Raw genomic sequence first — 15,898 nt, 5'->3', positions numbered from 1 at the left:
ACTGTTCCAAAGGCTATCTCACCTCAATCTCCATGAAAGGTGCTTGGACAGATAACAAATCTTCATAAATGTTTTGAGATTGTGCTTCTCTAGAGGTAATAATAGGGCAAGTAATTGAATATGTGTCACTCTTGAGAGATGGATGAAAGAGGGATTGATTTTCATGTATAAGCAAGTATGATGCCTAAAACTCAATTCTCTCTCTTCCTTACTCAAAGAATCCTGTCCAATAGCTCCTTCCAAGTTCGAAACACCTTGCATCATTCATGGTTTATCCAACCACATTGATTGCATAATAGAGCTTTACTTTTTGTTTGCAACGATTGAAAATCAAAGAGAATCTTAGAAAGAGGGAAGAATTGGCAAGATTTGAAAGAGAATTTCCCAAAATGGAGCAAGAAGAAGGCAAGGTCCATCTTGCCCAAAATTCTTGAAGGTTTTGAAAGAAATCAAAATGAAATGATAGGGAAACACATGTAGCAAAGGGAAATTATGAAAGTTTGACATGAATGTCCATCCCATGATAGAGAGGACAAAGAAAGAAACTTCCTGCTCAAAAGAAATGAAGAGATTCAAAAATAGCGTTTGAGCAAGAAATATGTGACATGGCAATCAAAAGTGAGAGAGAAGAAAGAGAAAAATGTGAGAGTGAGAGAAGTGTGGTAATTGGATGGGAGGATTTTGGTTTCAAAACAAATGGTGCAAGTTTGGTTGAGAAACTTGGTTTACAAGTTTAGTCATAATTCAAAAAATGTGATGGGAGAATTGAGGCCACAAGTGGGGAGTCTGCATCAACCTTGGTCCATTGAATAAAGAAATATATAAGTCAAGCCACTACCAGTAATATACCACTCTCCACTAGCCAATATTATACTCAATTTTATTCACCTCATCCTTCCATGTCACCGGTTGAAGGGCTCTCTTACAAGGGCCCTTTTTTAGTCCAATGTGATGCCATTCAGCTAAAGAATGGACCATCCATGTTCCAATGCTTCATGATGGAAACCTTCCACGAATACATCAATGAATTATTAAGAAAATTCTTGGATGATTTTTCTATCTACACAACACAAAGCACAAACACTTAAAGCTCCAATAAAAAGTGTTCCAGATGTGTCAAAAGACCCAAATCTCCCTCAATCTCAAGCAAAGGCATCATATCTAAAAAGTAAAAGATTGATGCCATACAAGCAAGTTTTGTCATTTGTGGGATTCCTAAGCTTCTATAGGTGTTTCATCAAAAAATTCACTAGCAAGATGAAATAACCAAGCAACATCAAGCAATTCTAGTCATTTGTGGGATTCCCGAGCATAGTTAAGACCCCTACATCTAGTCATAAGGGAGAATATTATGTTTTAATGGAATGCAAACCGAGCTAGATCTTGCAAGAGATGGTACTAAATGCACTCATCCTCAAATATCAAGACTAGGACAAGATCTTTCATGCGCATGTAGATGCCTCTGGGATGGCGATTGGGTCCATTCTGGCTCATCCAAACAAGAACTGGGTTTCCCCGTCTTTCATGCAAGCAAAATGTTCTCAACGAAGGAGATGAATTATTCAACCACCGAAAGGGAGGCACTAGAGAAGTTCTGGCACTATCTTCTCGACAATCTGATTCATCTATGGACCACCAAGCATTGCTCTATTAAATCAACAATCCCATCATGACGCCAAGATTGATCAAATGGATGCTAAGAATTGCTCTATCTAATCAACAATCCCATCATGAAGCCAAGAAATTCAACTTCCGACAACTTATCTCACACCAAAGGCAAAAACCTTAATACGAGGACAAGCATGAAGAGGTCATGCGACACCTCCCCCTAGCCACATTCCCCAAAGATGCACCCATAGACGGACAATGAAGGATTGCACTCAAATCTTAGAAATATGCACTCATTGGCTAGCCACTTGTATAGAAAAGGGGTGGATATTATCCTTTGATGATTTATCTTTTTACACAAAAAGAGAAATCTCATGGATGAAGCTCACCAAGGAGTTACACGAGGGAACTTATCCACAAACATCATACTAAGAAAACTTCTTAGTGCAAGATTTTGGTGGATGTTGCAAGGCACTACAAGAAGTGTGAAGCATCCCAATGGGCAGGGAGGCCATTCAAAGTCCCAACACATCCAAGGGAAAACAAGTACATGGAGTGGTGGCCAATCATGTTGCCAAAGCAAAGGCCTCATGAGAACACACCTCAAGAAGCAAATCAAGGTTTTGGTATGAAAATATCATTTGCGAACTCAGATGCCCAATAGAATCATGTCGAACTAAGGAATCCACTTCATCAATTCAATGATTGAAATTATGAGTCAATTTTGATCCAACACAATATATCAACAAAATAGTAGCCAAGTGAATATTGGGAAGGCAAAGCAACAAATAGGGTGCTCAAAGGAATTATTTATAAAATTGTGAATGAACATCAAAAGGGTTGGGACCACAAGAGCCACACATCACTTTGGGCCTACCAAATAGCATTCAATGTCATGACGAAGCACACTCCATTCCACTTGGCACTCGATCTATATAAGCAATGGTACCAATGGAATTTATTCCGTCGAGCCTAAGGGTTGCCATTCAACATACGAATGGCCCAAAAGAAGCCCTACACAAAAGATTGGACAAATTGTCCAACATTGATGAATTGTGTCTTAAAGTAGCCTTGTTGCAAAATGTAACCTGGCGCAAGGGAAGGGCATCGGCATGGTTGCCATATCAAGAAAAGAGTCTTGATATGGCATGACTACCATCTCTAAGGAAAGAGAGCCCAAAGAAGGCATGCTTATACTTCTATGTAGGTGCTCCCCACGAGCACAATTTGTTGGGGTTATCCACAATGAGCAAACAAATGGGCACAATTTCCAAGGGCTGCTACAACCAATGATTAGAGGATATGCCAAGCCGAGCCCAAAATCATGCAACATGAAATGGCAACAGACTCGACAAAATAAGGGAATCTCTTGATGAAGAAGACATGAGTAAACGAAGCAACGAATTAGTAATTCGTAGGCAAATGTGGAAAAGAGCTCAAAGCTCCTCACTACTTAGGCTTTTTGAAATTTTGGCGCCTCTTTCTCATTCAAGCACTCGAGACCAAAGGTCTTTTGCCTCAACTGTGCCGAAACTCTCCTACCAAAGTTTCTTCTCACCGACATCTTGACAAATAACAATTTCTTTGCACCACTAGTTTTTCACACATTGCCAACCTAAGGCAATGCTAACAAAAGACATCACAATCTCAATAACAATTGCCCATCTTTTAAAAGATCCCCCATCAAAAGAAAGTACTTTAAAGCACTATAGATATCTCTCTTTTTTATTTATTTATTCTTATGTGCACATGGATGCATCATAGAATGAAATGCAATCCAATGGATTCATGAATGTCCCAAGAGGGAATGCAAGAATAGGAAGGAACTTCATGTGATACTATGTAAGTACGTAAGTACTATATTGTATTTATACTACACGAGAGAGAGAGAGAGAGAGAGAGAGAGAGAGAGAGAGAGAGAGGGAAGCATCTAGTTATGCTACATGTAGCATAGTGTTGTGTGTAGTTACCTAAAAATTCGTGGTGTGAAGGCGAGGCAAGGGGTGCAGGATGAATTGTGGATGGCATGCAATGCCATTCCATACCATAATGTGAGATTGATAGATGTGTGGATTCATGATATACACATACACATGAATGAAGCATGCATGTATGAGAAATTAATCAATAAAGTATGTATACGAAGGTATTCCGGATGTCTCCACAAACATACATAATCCATCTATTCAATATTTGTGCGAGAAATTAATCAATAAAGTATGTATACGAAGGTCTCCACGGGCATACATAATCCATCTATTCAATATTCGTGCATGCATCACAGGACCAGAAACAACATAAGTGGTACGTGCTATAAGAGCCCTTTAGTCTTTTTACTCCTCAAGCATTCGTTCGTACAACCCTACAGTATTCAACCCATCTAAGGAAATGGCAGAATCTGCCCACAATATAGCAGTATGCTGGGACACTGGGAAAGAAAGATACCTTGCTCGGCCTTCAATCACAACTCCCAATCATTATAGATACTCAGCAACGCCACAGCAACATAATTGAAATCAATGTGAGACAAGAAACAAAAGAAATGGCTAAGAATTCAACCCTATCTGCAGAGATTTAGAAAGTTTTCAAGTGGGAATTCCCTATCACTCAATGGCTGTGATCATTTAATATTGCATACCTTAACCGACTTGTGGCAGTGTGGTATGCAGCTATGGTGGTTAAAGCTTTAATGAAGGGCCAAGTGTCATGCATGTAGGTGCATGCTCTTTCCCCACCTGCAAATGCACAGCCTTCACAACAACAAAATAAAAGGCTGAACCTCTTTATAACGTTTGTACCTAGTCAGCCAGGCCTTGAAGCACCCATAATGTAGGATATGAAACTAATCAAAATGTCGAACCCCGAAGGCCATCCTCTCTCCTCTAGGGGCATAAAACCATATGGAAAATGTAGCCTCTTGTACACTTTGTCCAGAAGAAACAATGCTCCTAACTGGGAAGGAGAATTTATTGCTACTTTAAATTCAGGCTTTAAGTACTTTCTGGAGTACATAAATCCTCACATGATGACTGCGCCCATACGATTGGAAATTGGAGAATTCAAAAAAAAATATTTCCATCGTTATTTTTAATACCGTAGCCAGTAGGTGCGGCGACGGAACCAATTATAATCTTGAAGATTTTGTGTTGGGCCCATGGCAGCAATAGCCACATCCTGTATGACAAACGCAATGCACCTTGTCAAACCAGAATGCAGTGGATTCCACATCTTAAAAAATGCAAATGTAAGATTATTAAGCACCGGCAGCACACCTTGTCGTATATAAAACGGTTGGCAACTCTCTTTACTGTAGAAGCATCTACTGCATCTATTCTTGCAAACATTTCAGACAGAGGCAACCTCCGACCATATGTGAGCAACTGCTTGCACAAAGAACACGTCTCATGTGAGTGATGTCTCTCTCATTTGTAAATCTGCCTTTTTATCTAATGTTCAAATTTGATTACTGAACACATCTCATGGCATGATTTATCAAGCGAGGCCCTATTTAAACTATACACATTTGAATTGAAAGGGGACCTATGCACCTGGCGTCCAATGTCTTCTGCAATCGCACTAGTACCATCCAAATGCAACAGCAAACAGGCTTTCAGCTGCACAAAGGAGCACAAACAGAAACTTGTCAGTTAAGACTGTACCAGCTGATTGGTAGTACATGAAAGTTTGAAGCACCAAAACAATTTACTACAACACACATTTCAGAACAAAATGTGAATTCCAAGACGAAATATCTGCAACACACTGAAATGCCTCACGGGGAGAATGTAATAGTGAAAAAACAGCCGAGGCCAAAGAACATATCTAGTTGGAATGAGGTGTAGTTTTCCGTAAACTAAAGAGGGATTGTTCATGAAAAGCATAAGCTTAAGATGGTCTCAAAGAGATCCATTGATGCCCATATTACAGCATACTAATTGCAACAGTATTTAAGAGTAATACTTAAGCAACAACAAGTCATTGCTAGCGAAAGCAAAGAGCTAAATTTTTTATTTAAAAATTGAAGACAAGATTGGCATTCACCCAAGCAATCAAGTCAATTCATTCTGGCAATTGCCGAGTGTTCTGTCCTCTCTCCATTTCTCTTGAAGTAATCCCTGTTTCGGTTTTTTTAAGAATAAGTTTAGAGGATACATCATAAGCGTTCTAAGAAAGCTCTGCATGTTACGGACATTTGAATCTGGTATATGCATCGTTCCTTCAAAATACTTACAGGTCTTTCCTTCTTCTGTTGTACACAGTTTAAGGAAGAGTATCGACATCATTCTCCTTGGCAAAACGATTACTTTGTAAAATTCAAACCATCTCTTTTGCTCAGGTTCAAGGTTTGATTTACAGGAGTGTACCGATCAGTCAAATGATTGTAGGGCACGAAGCGCTGTGAGTGACGCATCGCATAGTTCAATGCTGCCAAGTAAACAATGGTAAATTAAAAAAATTATTGACAATCTACATACTCACCTTAACTGATGTCAAATTCCCGATTTGATCCCTGTTGGGGTAAGTATGATCAAGGGCTTGCTCTATGGTGCATGTGTGCATCTAGGGGAGTCACGTGTGTGTTTGTGTGTGTTGTAAAGGCACATCAAGTGCTATGATGTGTCTACTGTGTGACCTAAGTGATGATGTAAGACAAAGGGAATCCCACTGATGTAAGGATTGATTCCCACTGATGTAGGGACTGATTGCCACTATGTAGGGAAGGTATTATCTTCTCCCCCTTTCTATAAGAGAGAGTCTTCTCTCTCACAATCATAATATAGAGATTTCGTTGTGTTCTCACACCTCTTGCAAGATGCATCTATTCTATCCTACAGGATCCTACAAATGGTATCAGAGCTTTATGTTCTAAATCTAGCCTAGCCTAGCATTAGATGCTATCTCAAGCATAAACTACAAGTTTCTTCATCTTCTCCATTTTCCTCCTCCTCCCCCAAATCTTTGAGAGCTCTGTTCTCTGCCTACAAACGACCATTGCCCAAACCCTTTGAGCTGCAAACTCCTCTTGTATGGGCGAACTTCCAGCTGCAAGCATTTGCTGAAATTTCGACTGTACGTGAAATGCCAACACTCACACTCCTCGACGAACATTCGCGCAATTCCGCCTCTGTACCTACCTATCTGCAAATTCCTCTGAGCCTGTGCTGGACGACACTGAGGGCAAGCTGCTGCTGAAATCTGAGCTCATTTGGACAACAGATGGAGGAGAAAATGACGAAAAACCAGTCGACTTTCAAGCTACTGACTATGGCGACCTGACACCATTGCGCCTCTCCTTGCTGGTAGCCCTTCTCTGGTATAAGGCCCTTCTTCCTGCATAAAAATCCCCTTGAATAGAGCTATGAGCTGTGAGAATTGCACCCTCCAAGTTCAGGCCTCTGTTTTGGACAGTTTTGACAATGTTATGACTTTGATGCTACATTAGATGCTACTTTAGCATTTCTGATGTTTTAAAGTGATGAATAGCTTCAGTACAACTATGGCTACAGCTTTGCTTTTAGTTGCTACACTTGGATTTGCTTGGAATGCTTTCATTTAGCCACCTCTATGAAGCATGCAAGTGAAAACATCATTTCCATTATGTTTTGTATTTTGGTTGCAAGCCTTTGCTATTCTAAATGCTTGTATTTTGAAGCTCTTCAACTCTTTCTAGCCTTGTAAGAGAGTAGACGCTGCCCATTCTGAGTTAGACCCTCTCATGGCTACCATCTTGAATATGGATAAGTTCAATGGTAAAGGCTTTCACACATGGCACATGAAGATTAAGTTTGCATTGATGAGGGAAAACCTCTGGGGGCTTGTCAAACCTACTTCAACTACTTCAACAGCCTCTAATGCTGGAGAATCCTCAGCTCCGACACATCCGGCAAGAGATCCTACTAGAGAGGAGAAAGCCTATGGCATCATTGCTCTTGGCTTAGGAGATGACTATATTCATCGCATTTCTGATTTAGAGTCTCCTTCTGAAGCTTGGCAGAAGCTTGACATTATTTTTTGTGCTAGCTCTCACATCTCAAAATTGTCACTTAAGATTGCTTTCTTTGAATTAAAGATGGCTAGTGGCACTCCTTTGGCTGCCCATGTCAATTATATGCGGAGTCTCATGACTCAACTTGCTTCTATCAACTCTCCAATCACTACAGATGATGCAATGGCAGTATTGCTCAAAAGTATGCCTGAAGATTATGATCATGTTGTTACCACTCTGAAAAATCTTCCTAATCCTACTCTTGAAGGTCTTATTACTGCTCTTCAAGAAGAAGAAAGACACATGGAACTCCGGAAAGACAATGACATAGCCTACCAGAGAGGCAATGGCACAGCCTATGCCTCTCTGAAAAGTATTGTAGAGCCAAAAAGGAAGAAGCTACAAAGTTGAAAACAGCCAATCTACTTTCATTTGATGAGTCTCCACATGATGAAGACTATGCTTTTTAGGCACTTTGTCTTTTTTGTTTATCATCACTTGGTCAAAATTTTGAGAGCCTGGAGTAGTACTCCAAAAAGAATATGTTATGTAAATCACCTATGTTCACCATATGATGTAGACCATGTGATGTGTTTTGACTATCCCATTTCTGTAAAACTCACACCCCTGGGAACCCTTGCTAGCATGAGATCCTAGCCATAGATTAATCCTTGACCACCGTGAGATAGCATGAGAAACTATGAGACTAGATAAATGGCATGAGAAACTATGAGACTAGATAAATCCTTGACACTGCAAGAGGCAATCCCTTGAGGGGGGTTTGTTGGGGTAAGTATGATCAAGGGCTTGCTCTATGGTGCATGTGTGCATCTAGGGGAGTCACATGTGTGTTTGTGTGTGTTGTAAAGGCACATCAAGTGCTATGATGTGTCTACTGTGTGACCTAAGTGATGATGTAAGACAAAGGGAATCCCACTGATGTAGGGATTGATTCCCACTCATGTAGGGACTGATTGCCACTATGTAGGAAAGGTATTACCTTCTCCCCCTTTCTATAAGAGAGAGTCTTCTCTCTCACAATCATAATATAGAGATTTCATTGTGTTCTCACACCTCTTGCAAGATGCATCTATTCTATCCTACGGGATCCTACAATCCCTAGATAATGAGCTATGGGATCCCCGCGACAAGTGCTGAGTAGAAACGACGACAGTCTGCCACATGGCATCAAGTCAACAGGGTAAGCTAGCCATGCCATAGCCTCCCGAATTCTTAAATGCACGGCTTGCTTTCAAAGCAAGCAACAAGCACGTGGATCAATTGGTATATGCATTCATTGTTTATTCATTAAGCCTTGATAGCATGCTGTAGGCAGATTTCATACTTTATGTTTCTCAAGTGATGAGAGATTGGAAGGTGTATGCCTTCCTGGTAGGCAAAGGGGATGTGTTGGTGCTTCTCTGAAGCTCAGAAGCTTATTGATGGAAGGTGGACATGATGAACGTATTGGAGCTTAGTGGTGCAGACAGGAACACCTACAGTGTGCTGAAGCAAAAGAGTACTTGCTTGAGAGCTCATGTGGAGCTCATGGTCCAATTTATTTGGAGAGATACTTGGGTTGAGAGATCTGTGGATCAGTCACTAGCGTCTCATTGCTCAAGTTGTTTTGCCACAGGATGGACATGTTGAAACAGACCTCGGGAACGCTGTTCACTGATTGCGACCGGGAGAACTGGATGATGTTTGCATCAGGATTGCTCTGCCATGAACCTGTCGTACTACCAAGATTGTATCTGTGTACCAGGATGGTTCTCTCGTGCAAGACTTGACCTGGAGGAGCAGGAGCTGCTGATTGAAAGAGCAAAGAACGATGACGAATCCAAATTGTTCCAGAGGGCTTCTGCAAAGGGGCCAATGGAGAATCTGCATCGACGAGTAGGGATTGACCCACGATGTATTGGTGAGAGGGGTGTTGGGGCTTAGATGGTCACCTCCCCATCTGTGAGCCCCAAAATGCATGGGGGAGGTGTACCAGCATAGATTAGATGCCATGTGGGCAGTGAGTGAGTTTGCAGATCAAATAAGAAATGCCAGGCTGCCACATGGGCTGCCATGTGGGTAGCAATGAGGGTGGGACCTAACCCCTACAACCCCCTCCTAAAGCCAACACCCAGAACAAATTCACAGAAGACCACTCTTGGGACATACAACTGCCTCCACACAGGATGTTGCCAGCCGTCACCACATCTGCAGCAACCCCTCCTCTTCCTCTTTGAAGTCGAGGTCCTGGCTTACTTTTTGAGTTCAAAAAGCACCGAGTTGGCTGGGATACATCTCCTAATCTGATAGAAAACAAAACTAGCCAGATGTGGAGTCCACAAATTATACAATGTTAGAAAGGAAACTCTACAGAGGGTATCCTGGAGTGGAAGACTGATGGAGCATCCCCAGGAATTACACGCGGGAGTGTTTGACTACGGAATCTAATACTTCTTTCCTTATGTGTACTTCACAACCATTAGTGTGTGTGTGTGTGTGTGTGTGCCATTAAATAGACAGTGCTCCAAGAAAGATATAGAATCCACAATGGTATATTCCATCAAAAACTAGAAACAATACAAAAGAGATGCAGAGTCCCGCCAAACCATGGTCCTTTGATCTTACCAAAAGCTCTCCTACTATCTGCTTGGCACCTCCAGATCCCTGAGCCCGCGCACTCCTCTATGAGCTTGTGTAGACTCTCCATCCGTTATCTCTCCACCTTACTGCCCGGGAAGTCAGCCTAGGTGGGCAGCCCCCTGCAGCTCCCCAGCCCCAATTACCTCTTGGTCATAGGCCCAATCGGTGCTGCTCTGCTGCTCCTTCCTGCTCCTTGAAGTGTTGCTCCAGATGATGCCAATTGAGGCCGTTGTATAGGCAGGCCCTACTGACCGACCTGGTTGGCCCATATATTCATGCCTTAGTAGGCCCCTTGCTGGCCCTGGCCACGTAGCATCCAGCCACTGGCCCAGGCTCTTCCAGCTCATAATAGGGGCCCATCTCTGCCCCAAATCTGTGTGCCTTTTGTGCTGCACCTGTTCTGCCTCCTGCCAAGCCTTTTCCAGGCTCCAGACCTGCAGCAAATGCTCCATACAGCCTGCTGTACCTGTCCATGCATCTGCTGCTGTCATCATTGATGTCATCGTGCTGAATTCCCTGCCCACTCTAGCTCTCTCCACCCGTGGATAGCCACGTGGTGCACTTCCGCTTCAGATCGGCCCTCCTGGTGATGCCACATCTGCCAGGTACTCTCCTCTCTTTGCTGTCTGCGTGGCAACCTCTTTGCTGCCCATGTGGCCCAAAACTTTCTTTTTCTCTATGGTACACCCCCCCCCCCCCAATGCACTCCTGATTTGAGGGCTCACACATGGGGAGGTGATCACCAATCTAATAGGCAACAGGCAACAATCCCTCCGCTTCCTCTTTGTCTCAGAGTTCAGAAGACACCGAGTTGGCTTCTGAACTCGAGTTGGCTGGGATGCATCTCCAAACCTCATAGAAAACAAAACTAGCCCGATATGGAGTTCCCAAATGTCAAGGGGATGAAAGTCTTCCTACATAGGGCACATTTCCTCTTGGCCAGCTACTACATGACCAGGGTGTTACTTACTTGGCACTAACCTTGGGATTAGCGACTAATCCAACAAGGCTAGGGGAACCTTGGGCTTAGGTGAAGCAAGAGGATTCAACTAGTAGAATTTGGATTTTAAGAATCCAAGTTATGGCTATTTATGACTGATGATATCCTTATCTTTTCCGCGACAACCGCGCAGCATATTAAGGATGTGCGATGTGCCCTACAGTTATTACGCGATAACCAGCTATATCTCAACACAAAGAAAAGTAAATTCAGATTGCTGGAAATTCAGTATTTGGGCTACATCATTAGTGCTCAAGGGATTCAATTGGACCCTAAGAAGATCCAATCTATCACAAGTTGGACTGTCCCCACAACAGCCCAGGAGATCCGATCCTTTGTGGGTTTGTGTCAAGCATACAACTCGCACATGGAGGGTTTCTCAACATACGCAGCCCCTCTTATAGATTTACTCAAGGGGATAAAGACACACAGACAAAAAGTTCAAGTCACAGGCAAAGCTTTGCAAGCCTTCCACGACTTGCAACGGTTGGCCACGACAGCACCAGTTATGAAGATCGCCTCTTGGGATGATCCATTTCTGGTAATCACAGACGCTAGCAATGTCGCCATAGGGGCAGTTTTACAGCAAGAAGATAGGCCCATGGCATACTACAGCAGAAAGCTTAACGATGCCTGAGAGGGAGGAGTGTAGTGGAAGAGAGCAAGAGAGTGAGAGTGAGAGAGAGTGACACTCTAGTGCAGGTGTGAAGAATGATGAGCCACACCACAAACTCACTTATGTTTTATTAGGATTAGGTTTACCCTATGACTGTCTTAAGACAGTCATAGGTGTCCTATCTTTTAATGAAGGGTTGGCAATGTGCCTTTACCCCAACAACCTCCCACCTAAAGGCCAATGTGCCTAAAGGGGAGAAAAGAATAAAAATTACAGCAATATACAGTTACTGTATACAAGACCATAAAGTAAGAATGGTCTCATCCTAATCCCATGATGTGGCGGCAATGTGCAAACCGCTCTGTAGGCAAGCTCTTAGTGAGCAAATCTGCAGGATTATCATCAGTATGCACTTTCACAAGCTCAAGTCGCTTGTCTTCCAGTACCTCCCTGATGAAATGATATTTCACTTCTATGTGCTTGGTCTTCTGATGAAAGACTGGATTCTTTGCCAACATGATAGCACTCTGACTATCACAATGCAAAACTGGCATATCTCCTGTAATGCCCAAATCTCCCACCAGCCGAGTAAGCCATATTGCTTCCTTGCAAGCCTCAGTGGCTGCAACATATTCAGCTTCTGTGGTTGACAGTGCAACGCATTTCTACAACCGAGACACCCATGATATAGCACCTCCTGCAAATGTGAAAATATAACCGGTAGTAGACTTCCTGTTATCCGCATTCCCTGCATAGTCTGAATCTGTAAAACCATGCACCAATGCATCCTGCCTACCATAGCATATGCACAAGTCTTTGGTACCTTTGAGATACCTCAAGACACCTTTCACTGCTTCCCAATGCCGCTTGCCTGGATTTGCCATATACCTGCTGATGACTCCCACCGCAAAAGCAATATCCGGACGAGTGGCAACCATGGCATACATCAGAGATCCAACTACAGATGCATACGGAACCTTGGCCATTTCAGCCTTATCATCATCTGATCTGGGGCTGTCCTTACTGCTGAGTTTTAAATGTGGAGGCAACGGGGTACTAATGGACTTCCCTCCCTCCATTTTAAACCTCTGCAGTACTTTGTCAATGTACTCTTTCTGTGACAAAAACAAAAGTCCCTTGGACCTGTCACGAGTAATACGCATGCCAAGAATATGATTTGCATCACCCAAGTCTTTCATGTCAAAAGACTTATGCAATTGTTTCTTCAAAGCACTAATCTCATGCTGAGATTTACTGGCAATAAGCATGTCATCCACATATAGAATGAGTAGCATCAAAGTGCCATCCTTTGCCCGTTTGGTGTACAAGCAATGATCGGTCTCACACCGATGATACCCTTGGGACTGCATGAAGGCATCAAACTTCTTGTACCATTCCCTTGGCGCCTGCTTGAGTCCATACAAGCTCCTCTTGAGCTTACACACAAGCTGTTCTTTCCCTTTAACAGCATATCCCTCTGGCTGACTCATATAGATCTCATCATGAAGATCTCCGTGAAGAAAAGCTGTCTTCACATCCATCTGACATAAATCCATGTCGTCATGAGCAACAAGAGCTAACACTGCTCTCAAAGTAGTCATCTTGACTACAGGGGAAAAAATCTCATCAAAGTCAATGCCCTTTTCCTGCTTAAATCCCTTGGCAACCAATCTGGCCTTATACCGAGGTAAAGCATTTCAATCCACTTTGACTTTGTAAACCCACTTGCATGGCAAAACCTTTCTGCCTGCAGGTAACTGCACCAAATCCCATGTATCATTCTGAAGTAGGGAGTCCATTTCTGACTGCATGGCTTTCTCCCACTTCTTTTTCTCTGTTCTTCCCATAGCTTCCTTGAAGCTGGAAGGCTCACCACAATCTGTCAGCATGATAAAATCAGCCACATTATTGGCTCCTGGAACAAACCTGGCAGGAGGCCGTTGTGCACGGGTGCTCCTCCTAACAAAATGTTCCGGGTTAGGCTGCTGTCCAGCCTGTTCTTCATGCATGACGGGTGGCTGTACCACCATATCTGGCTGTACTACAGCCCCATCTGTTGGCACATCCAGTGGTGCATCATTGGCAAAATTATCTGGCTGATTTTCAGCCTGTATACCCTCTTGAACAGGGTGATCTGCAGCAGCCTGCTGCTGCATATAAATGGGCATTCTTTGCTGTCCAACATCATCATAAATAACCCTCCTGTATTCTACAGGTTGCACGGGTTCCTTGTGTACACTATCTTCTTTAAAGATGACATCATTGCTGCGTATAATCTTCCGTTTAACGGGATCCCATAACCTGTACCCCATTTCACCTTCGTTACCATAACCCATAAAGATGCATCTGATAGACTTTGGATCCAGTTTGGTGCGTAGATCTTTGCGTACATGAGCAAAGCACTCGCAGCCAAGTACACGTAAGTGCTTATATGAGGGTGGCTTGCCAGACCACACCTCCTCTGGCACTTTCAACTCCAAAGCCTTATTTGGTGACCTGTTAATAATGTGAACTGCTGTTTGCACGGCTTCTGCCCAAAAGCCATGGGGTAATGCAGCATAAGACAACATACATCGAACCTTCTCCTGAATAGTTCGATTCATCCGCTCACTTGCACCATTTTGAGATGCATTATGAGGGGCTGTGAGTTCCTGTTTGATGCCCTTAGCTTGGCAAAACTGCACAAAAGCATGTGACACATACTCACCCCCATTATCGGATCTGAGGCATTTCAGCCTACGACCTGTCCGATTCTCAACCTGAGCGACAAACTTCTTGAAAGCATCTAAGGCATCTCCCTTATGCTTCAAGAAATAGACCCACACCTTACGTGTGGCATCATCAATGAAAATAATAAAATATTTTGCACCCCCTAGTGATAACTGTGGCATCTCACACAGATCAGTGTGCACTAGATCAAGTGGTGCTCTATTCTGAGGAGTTCTCCTCTTATGAGGAGTGACAGAGTGCTTGCCAAAAATACAATGATCACAAGTAGGCAAATCTGAGAAAGAGAGAGGCGGCAGATAACCCAAACGTGACAGTTCTTGCATTCCTTTAACAGACATGTATCCCAACCGGCTATGCCACAATGAAACCTTTGGCAGCTCGGTTATGGCAACAACATGATTACCCACACTAGAAACATAAAGAGGGTACAAGGTATCACTTTTAAAACCCTCAGCCACTACAGTCTGGCCATCAGTAATCACCCATTTGGAATCCCCAAATGTGGTGTGGTAACCACTGTCATCCAATAAGCCAGTGCTAATCAGATTTTTCTTGATTTGCGGCACATGGCGAACACCATCAAGCATAAATGACTGTCCATCAGGAAATACTATCTGTATACTGCCAATCCCTGCAATCTGACATGCATAGTTGTTCCCAAGATGAACAACTCCATGAGTACCTGTGTAGGAAGTAAACCACTCCCTATGAGGAGTAACATGAAAAGAGGCACCTGAATCCAAGAGCCAGGTGTGCATGTCATGGCCATCAATAACCAAAGCATGTGCTATTACAGCAGAAGAGCATAAAACATCATGTATGTCACTGTCACTGTCCTCTGCTGCAACATTCACTGCATCCAAGTCATCTGCCTTGGCCTTGCCTTTGCCTTTGCTTGCATTTCCTGCATCCTTTGTTTCAGCCTTCTTGGCTTTCTGATCCCGTATGAACTTGAAGCACTTCGACTTCACATGTCCCTTCTTGCCACAATAAAAGCATTCAATGTCCTTTTTGCCACGGGACTGACTGCGGGATTTGGACTTACTAGCAGATCTCCCCTTCTGCTGAGTCTTGCCTCTGTCCTGTACCTGCAAAGCATTTGAAGACTTGCTGCCCGCATTATTCTTCCTGCTCATCTCCTCCATAAGGAGAGAGCTCTCTACATCAGCATAAATAAGAGTGGCATTCGAGTTTGACAGGGTGGTCTTGAAAGTGTCCCAACTCTCGGGGAGGGTACACAGCAAGAAAGTAGCCTTGAACTCCTCATCAAGGTTCAACCCCTGTGCAATCAGCTGTGTAAAGATAGCATTGAACTCAC

The 15,898-nt window shown here is 43.1% G+C and overlaps 1 protein-coding gene across 1 annotated transcript in view; it reads right to left on the bottom strand.

Annotated features, from left to right (window-relative positions):
- Positions 1-4,371: 4,371 nt before the first annotated feature.
- Positions 4,372-15,898, bottom strand: part of MPPBETA (Insulinase (Peptidase family M16) protein) — a 34,304-nt gene continuing 22,777 nt past the window's right edge. Inside the window, exons 7-9 of the mRNA XM_087371708.1 lie at positions 5,157-5,222; positions 4,881-4,988; positions 4,372-4,782 (exon numbers count right to left, since the gene is read on the bottom strand). Coding sequence (XP_087227834.1) covers positions 4,696-4,782; positions 4,881-4,988; positions 5,157-5,222 — 261 coding nt within the window. The 3' untranslated portion in view covers positions 4,372-4,695. The remainder of the gene's footprint in view (positions 4,783-4,880; positions 4,989-5,156; positions 5,223-15,898) is intronic.

Source organism: Dipteris shenzhenensis, chromosome 33 (genome assembly GCF_047967505.1).
Source record: "Dipteris shenzhenensis isolate YYH24624 ecotype China chromosome 33, Dip_SZ_1.0, whole genome shotgun sequence".
Lineage (NCBI taxonomy): Eukaryota > Viridiplantae > Streptophyta > Polypodiopsida > Gleicheniales > Dipteridaceae > Dipteris > Dipteris shenzhenensis.
Note: the sequence above shows the minus strand (reverse complement) of the source record. Positions and strands in the feature narration are given on the sequence as shown.